This window comes from Myotis brandtii, unplaced genomic scaffold, assembly GCF_000412655.1.
Source record: "Myotis brandtii unplaced genomic scaffold, ASM41265v1 scaffold305, whole genome shotgun sequence".
Taxonomy (NCBI): domain Eukaryota; kingdom Metazoa; phylum Chordata; class Mammalia; order Chiroptera; family Vespertilionidae; genus Myotis; species Myotis brandtii.
In genome coordinates, this window is record NW_005361652.1 from 4020574 (window position 1) to 4028812 (window position 8239).

At 39.7% G+C, this 8239-nt stretch overlaps 1 protein-coding gene and 1 pseudogene across 3 annotated transcripts in view; one reads left to right on the forward strand and one right to left on the reverse strand.

The window, feature by feature from the left end:
* The first annotated feature begins 2187 nt into the window (after positions 1-2187).
* NOX1 (NADPH oxidase 1) overlaps positions 2188-8239 on the forward strand; it is a 28076-nt gene continuing 22024 nt past the window's right edge. For 2 of the 3 annotated variants that reach the window (XM_005869891.2, XM_005869890.2), the window contains exons 1-2: positions 2278-2467; positions 7444-7539. In XM_005869891.2, the coding sequence (XP_005869953.1) occupies positions 2423-2467; positions 7444-7539 (141 nt within the window). In that variant the 5' untranslated portion in view covers positions 2278-2422. Of the gene's footprint in view, positions 2468-7443; positions 7540-8239 lie in introns of all 3 variants that reach the window. The other variant, XM_005869889.2, reaches the window with a different exon arrangement.
* LOC102251321 lies at positions 4721-5572 on the reverse strand (annotated as a pseudogene).

Genomic DNA, 8239 nt, shown 5'->3' on the forward strand with positions numbered 1-8239 from the left:
TATATGAATAGTACTCTTGAAAAACAAGGTGGGGCAACTTGCCCTATCAGATGTCAAGACTTACTATAAAAACCATAGGAATTAAGACTGTGGCATGAAGAAAACTAAATAGAGAGTTCCAGAACAGACCCACATATATATAGACATTTGGTGTATAATAAAACTGACATTTTAGATCAGTGAAGGAAGTATACTTTTATTTTCTTTTTTTTAAACAAAATATATTTTTATTTCAGAGAGGAAGGGAGAGGGAGAGATAGAAACATCAATGATGAGCAAGAATCATTGATTGGCTACCTCTTGCACATCCCTTACTGGGGATCAAGCCCACAACTTGGGCATGTGCCCTTGACTGGAATTGAACCCAGGACCCTTTAGTCCACAGGCCAACGCTCTATCCATTGAGAAAAACCAGTTAGGGCAAGAAAGTATACTTTTCAAAATTGGTGCTCAAACAATCCATTTTCCATATGGAAAAATAATACATTGGACCCCACCTCACAACATACATGTAAAAAAAAAAAAAAAAAAAAAAAAGGAACACCAGGTGGAACCAAAACATAAATGTGAAAGGCAAAAATATAAAACTTTTAGGAGAAAATATTAGAGAATATCTTAATGATTTCTGGATAGTAAAGGATTTCCAAAAGAAGGCAGAAAATGTATGTCATAAAGGAAAAGACTGGTAAATCAAGAGTACATTAAAATTGAGAACTTCTATTTATCAGAAAACACTATTAAGAGAGTGAAAAGACAAGCCATAAATATAACTAGCCAAAGATTAATATCAGATTATAAAGAGATGTCTAAGAATCTATAAGCCATAGAAAAATAAATCAATAGAAAGGCAGGCCAGAAACCAGAATAAGCGCTTCTCAAAAGAGAAACCTCAAATGGCCAATAGCTGAATTACAAGATGCTCAACATCATTAGCAACCAGGAAATGAAAATAAAAATAAAATAGTATTTTACACTTACTAGAATCCTAAAAACAAAAAAGTATGGAAAGTACCAAGTGTTGGCAAGCATGTGGAGGAAGTAGAATGTTCATCCATGGCTCATTGGAGTATACATTTATGTGAGCACTTTGGGAAAGGGGTTTGGCATTACACAGTAGAGTTAAACATATGCAAATTCCAGGACCCAGAAATTCCACTCTGGGGTATATAACTTAGAGAAACTGTAGCACATGTACATCATTTCATCAACATTATTCCATCATCATATCAAAAATGGTAGAATGAATAAATAAGGGAATATTATATAGCAGTATAAATGAACTGGAACGAGACGTATCAACATGTGTTAATCTCAAAACACACAATGTTGAGTAAAAAAGCAAATCATAGGAGCATATATACATACAAACAGCTAATTTCCATTTATTAAAAAATTCAAAAACAGGAAAAGTTAAATAATATATTGGTTAGGGATGCATTTAGTTAATAAAACTATAAAAAACCACACAAATCAATGATTATCCCCAATTTCAGGAAAGTGGTTACATCTGATGGGGGAGGGGAGAGAGCTAGCAGGGGGATGTTGTCAGGGAGGGTCCCACAAAGGGTTTTAAGATACTGGAAATCAATGTTCTATTTTGTTAACTTAGGTGGTGAGTACATAGATATTCATTGCTTAAAATTATTCTTCATATTACATCAATATTTTATATATCCCTTTGTGTATATTTTATCATTTTATAGTAGAAAAAAAATCAGTGCCTAGAACTGAACACACAACTCTAGCTAATCAATCATACTGGAGACAATCAACTCCCTCATTTTGAGTACTATAACTTTGTTTTGTGAACCCAGGTGTACATTTATACTACTAAATTTTCTATTACTGTATTTGATTTGGCCATTCTTTTCACTTCTCCAGAACCAGATCATCTTCTTCGATAATAATCATCTTTCAGATACTGAAATTTCTGAGCCAGCCAGGCTTGAGGTCCAAATCACAGCTGGCAGATGTGACAACTCTTCTGAAAGCCTATCTTAAAGCAGATTCCCTAACATGCTCACATCCTGTCCTGCTTCACCTGAGGTTATCTGTTTATAGCTCAACCTAACAAAGGCAATGCCTCACAGGAGGTTATGTTGATAAGATGATGAGAGCATATTCTCACTCAAGAAGACTGCTATTTCCTGAAGGGATAAAACCCCAACAGGGAAAACCCCTGTAGTTCTCATAGGCAGGGCTGGTCTGCTACCCAAGCTGATAACATAGTTCCGTCCAGAGGAGGAAGACTGAATGCACTTATTTATTCCTGGAAGCTCTGTGGGTAGGTGTGCATCTTTCATATCTTAAAGACTCACAGAACTTGAGTTGGAAAGAGATTCCAACCCTGAAGAACCTTTCCAGAATCCAGGTTGCTGAATTTTTCCTGCTGCCTAGAGAGGTTCCAAACCACCTCTTCAGAATGGCAAACTGGTTGGTTAACCATTGGCTCTCAGTTTTGGTTCTGGTAAGTGATGTTTAACTGCCTATTAATTGATCTTTTTTTTAAAATTCTTTATTAATTAAGGTATTACAAATGTGTCTTCATCCCCCTCCCCCCCACTCATGCTCTCATCCCCCTGTTGTCCATGTCCATTGGTTTGGCTTATATGCATGCATACAAGTCCTTTGGTTGATCTCTTCCCCTTGCCCCCCCCCCCCCCTACTTTCCCTCTGGGGATTAATAGTCTGATCGCTGTTTCTCTGTCTTTGGATCTGTCCCTGTTCATCAGTCTATGTTGTTCTCTATATTCCACAAATGAGTGAAATCATGAGGTATTTATCTTTCTCTGACTGGCTTATTTCACTATTAATTAATCTTAACAGAGTAAGAAGACATTCTGCTTGCTCATATTTGTAAAGCTATTTGAAAGGGAAAGATTACATGCCAATATTGGGCTCATTGAGGTCAGTTATCAGTTAAAATTCCAACTCTATGCTTTATATACTCTTCTGTGTACAATATATTCACCACTTTAGAGAAGGGGAAAAAATCCTACTCTAGAAATTGATTGGTAAAGAGACAATAATGTGTTCTTAAGCCACAAGTATTTGAAATTTCAACCTGTTTTCATTTCCTGTCTTCTCTTTTTCTCTTCCATCTCACTTCTAACTATTTCCATGGAGCATTCTATTCTCTCCATCCTTCCTATAGTGCTTACATCAAAATTTCATAAGGCTCTGGCTCAGTAGCTCAATTGTTTAGAGTACCGTCCTGATACACCAAGATTGTAGGTTCAATCTCTGCTGGTCAGAAGCAACCAATAAATGAATAAACAAGTGAAATAACAAATTGATGTCCCCCCTCTAACTCTCTCCTTTCTCTCTCTAAAAGCAATAAAAAAGATTTCATAAAATCATTGAACATTTGAGTTAGAGGTAATCTTAGAGCAGCCGTGGGCAAACTACGGCCCGTGGGCCGGATCCGGCCCGTTTGAAATGAATAAAACTAAAAAAAAAAAAAAGACCGTACCCTTTTATGTAATGATGTTTACTTTGAATTTATATTAGTTCACACAAACACTCCATCCATGCTTTTGTTCCGGCCCTCCGGTCCAGTTTAAGAACCCATTGTGGCCCTCGAGTCAAAAAGTTTGCCCACCCCTGTCTTAGAGCCTTATAGATAATTAGCACAGCACTGTCTATTAGAAATATAATGTGAGCCACATATGTGATTTTTAAATTTTCTAATAGTTACATTGAAAAAGGTAAAATGTAAAGGTGAAATTAAATTCTAGCAATATATTGTTAAATCCAATATGTCAAAAAGATTATCCTTTCAACATGTAACCAACATTGAAAATATTAATACAATAATTTATATTCTTGTATTTTTACTAAGTCTTTGAAATATGTTGTGTATTTTACACTTACAGCATATCTCAAACAGGACTGGTCATATTTCAAGTGATTAGTAGCCTCATGTGGGGGTAGTGACTATGGTATTGCATAGTGCATATATATTATATCAACTTCTTGATTTTACAAGGAAAAATGAGACCCAGAATTGACTGCAGAATCATTATGCAACCCCATTCCCCAGTGTTCAGGCCAGAACTTCTACACAGACACACACACACACACACACACACACATACACACACACACCCCTTTCCTGACTCATTCTTTTGTTTCTGAGTCACCTCTGAGCCTGGGATTCCCTGTGTCCTTTCTCACATACCTGGATCTTCATGTCATCGCTCCTTTTAGGGTTCTCTCTTTCCTCTTGTTTTTTCTTTGGGTCTCTTAGGACTGCCAGGTGCTCCAGGGGAAAAGGTATGGAGAGCAATCACGTTCCCCTGGAGAGTTGTTTGTTCTGCATTGAACAAAAAGCCCAGCTTTTATTTTGGCAGGTTATATTATGACATATTTTCAGCATTTCAATGCCCTATGTTTAATTTAGGAAATAGCGCACCTAGAAATTAGTTTCAGTTCTGCTATTGTATCCTCTTTAGACTTCAGGGTTGTGTGGTGGGAATTAATGAAGTGACTGGATTAGATACAAATGTAAGGGTGTTTCTAGCTCTAAAATCCTCTATGTTTTGTATCCTTATTTTTTGCTTGGAGAGTTCATTGCCCATGATGATGAGTTACATTTAACTGTCTAGTTTTGAATTTATATCCCTCACCAATCATGCTGGCAGGTTCAGACTTCTTGCTATCTCTGACATATACTCCTATGCACTATTTTTTAAATGAAAGAATAAATTACTCAAAACTATTTTTTTTTTTACAACTCGATACTTTTTATTGTCTAGGACAATGGTGGGTTACAGACCACAAAGATTCAGGAAGGCCTATTGCTTGGGCCCAAGAGACACTCTCCCCGTCTCAATTCAGAATCCTTTGGGCTATGAGAAGACAGGCTTTTCCTGACTCTGGCAGGAGGTCCATGACAGTACTCAGTACAAGGAGAGTCATACCTGAGCCTAGCTGAGGGTGGCTGGACAAAGTGAGCCAGACTCATTTTAATTACTTCGGTGTGACCCTGAAAACTCGGATGTGGATGGCCGAGTTGTTTCTGATGCGGGTCAGCGGCTCTCGTGCATCAGTCTCTGGTTCCAGGTCATCAACAAGCTCCACCGTGGAGGTATTGGCGGCCACCTGCATGCACGATTGATGGCCAGGCCCAAGCCATGAATGTAGATCTCAGTGCATGCGTTCTGACCCCGCGCCCCACCGTCCAGACTCCCGCAGCTTCTGGCAGCGGACCAGCTGGGCCTTAAAGTCAGTCTTCATGTTGACATAAATGTCATTGGGCCTCCGGGGCAGGCGGTGGGGCAGTCGCTTCCGAAGGGTGTACTCCACTGGATCCAGCTCAGCCTCGATGGCCGCACGGTGCTCTCGGTTTTCTGCCATGGTGCGTGCCGCGTTGTGCCAACCGGTCTAGTAGAGGGTGCAGCCAGGACCCCAGACCCGAAGAAGGGAAGGAAAGGGGCGCTCAACAGGAACGCCAGGTCGCGGGCGACCCCGGGCTTCTGCGAGCTCCGCGAACCGCCTTCCCGGCCTCCGTGCTCCCGGCCCCTAACCTAGAGCCGCTCGGGCAACCGCGCGAGGCATTGGAGTAACGCGAGGCTTCCGGGATGATGGATCTCTCAAAACTATTTTTATTCCTCTTTCTTGTCAGGTCTTTTACTCCACTTTCTTTTCCATTCATAGCAGAGGAAATGATAGTCGACGTGGGAAATGGAATTCTTTACTCTCAGATGTCACTGTATTTCGTCATTTATCTTACCTACAATTTTTTATTAGGCCTCTCTGTCCCTCTCAGATCTTGAAATATTTCTGCTCTCTCTAAATTAGTTTCTCTCCTCTATCTTCTGAATCTTGAGATATCTTTGGCTTTCATCACATTTTCCGTTAGGGTCAAAGAGTCTCTGGAAGACACTTATCTCTGGAAAGGGTCTCTAAGCAAAGGATGCAGGAAGAAATTAATTGGCAAAGACAGTCTGATAACCATGCAACTCTATAGCCAGCATTTATTGAGCTCTTACTATGCACCAATCATTGCATTGATTACTTCACATGAATTATTTCATGTAAGACTCACAGCAGTGCTGTGAGGTAAATATTGCTATTATTCTCATTTTACAGGTGAAGAAACTGAGGTTCGGAGAAGTTAATCACATTTCTGGCTAAGATTACAGAGATAAAAAGTAATGGAGCTAGAATTTGAACCCAGGGAGTTTGACTCCAATATCACACATTAAATCACTATGCTGCTAGAGTGGTGTGCGTGGTCCAGAGCTAGTGAATCTGAATGGGCAATGTCTGAGATGGTTCTGATCCATCCTGGGGCCAGGGATATATATATTGCAGGCTTTCCCATGCCAGGAGTCCTGATCAATTACAAATTAGCACCTCCAAGCTTTGGCTAGAGCCCAATTGATAGGTCTCCAAGGCAGTGGGCAGTGGGTTCCAAATTTCCCCCTTTGCCAATGCAGAGACAGACCTTGGTATAGACAAAAGCAGTCTTAAGAGCTCAAATGAGTCCAAAGCAATGATATGTTAATTTAAAAAGAGACTCACAATCTAAAAACAGGAAAATGTGTGTCAGGGTGTAATTAAAGAGGCCAGCCAATCTGGAATGGTTTAGTCCTTTTCAGATGAGTATTGTTACAGCTGTTAAATTTATTCTTTGTTCCTTTGGAAATCCACTATTCACTGATTGCACTCTTTTAGACAATATTTTAAATGCTCTAGACCAGGAGTTGGCAAATGTTTCCTGTAAAGGTCTGGGTAGCAAACATTTTAGATTTTGCAGGTCTCTGTCACAACTACTCAACTTGTTACCACGAAAGCAGCCATAAACAATACAGAGATAAGTAGACGTGGCTAAATTTTAATACCACTTTATTTATAGACACTGAAATTTGAATTTCATATAATTTTCATGCAATAAAATATCATTCTTCTTTTGATTTTTTTTCAACTATTTAGAAATGTGAAAAAAATGTAAAAACCTTTCTTAGCTTATAGACTATACAAAACAGGTGGTGAGCCAGATGGACCTGGTTTGCTGAGCCTGCTCATTAGTGTCTAATGCATGTTTCAAAGTTCTAACTCACTCTGAAAGTAAGTTAGATACCAGCAAGATTGTATTCATTTAAAATGTAAACAGACTATCTTGGCTGATGTAGCTCAGTTTGGTTGAGTGTCTTCCCATGCACCAAGAGGTCACTGTTTTGATTCCAGGTCTGGGTTCCAGGCTCCATCCCCAGTAGGGGCATGCAGGAGGCAGCTGAATGATGTTTCTCTTTCATCTGTGTTTCTCTCCCTTCTTCTCTCTCTCTCTCAAATCAATAAAAATGTATTTAAAAAATAAAATGAAATTACAATATTTAAACACAAAATAGCCAAAGGATGACACTATTTCCTACCCCTTATCTCCTGCTGCCCATACCCAAGTTTCACTTTATTCTTTGCTTTTTTTTCTTCCTCTAGGTTACTTGGTTGGGGCTGAATGTTTTCTTGTTTGTGCATGCCTTCCTGTCATATGAGAAGGGGGACAAGTACTACTACACAAGAGAAATCCTGGGGGTGAGTATCATAGTTGTAATGAGGAATCTAGGCATTTTTCTTGTCTCTGACCCTGGCTCCTTTGAGACTCAATTTCCTGATTTCCTCTAGGGATAGGGTTGCCAGAAAAATTATAGGATTCCCCGTTAAATTTGAACTCTAGAAAAATAACAATTTTTTTTGGGTATAAGTATTCCAAATATTCCATAGGTATACAGTAAGTCCTCACTTAATATCATCAATTGGTTCTACAACTTCAAGCAAAACGATGTATAACAAAACCAATTTTACCATAGGCTAATTGATATAAACAAGAGTTAAGTTCCTATGGCAGCTCATAAACATTATAATTAAACTAGAGGCCCAGTGTACAAAATTCCTGCATGAGTAGGGTCCCTAGGCCTAGCCAGCAATCGGGGCCAATCAGGTTCCCCACCTCCCCACTTCCTCCTTCCCTCGCTCCCTCAGCGCCCAGCCACTGCTGCTGGTCGCTGCCATGTTCCGTGCCGCCCCCTGGTGGTCAGTGCACGTCATAGCGAGCAATTGATCTCATAGTCGAACTCCTGAGGGGAAACTTTGCATATTAGCCATATCTACACTAATAAAAGAGAAACATGGTAATTAGCATACGACCGCTACCCTTCCCATTGGCTAATCAGCATATCCTTATGCAAATTAACTGTCAGCCAAGATGGCGGCCGGCAGCCATGCACTGAAGCGA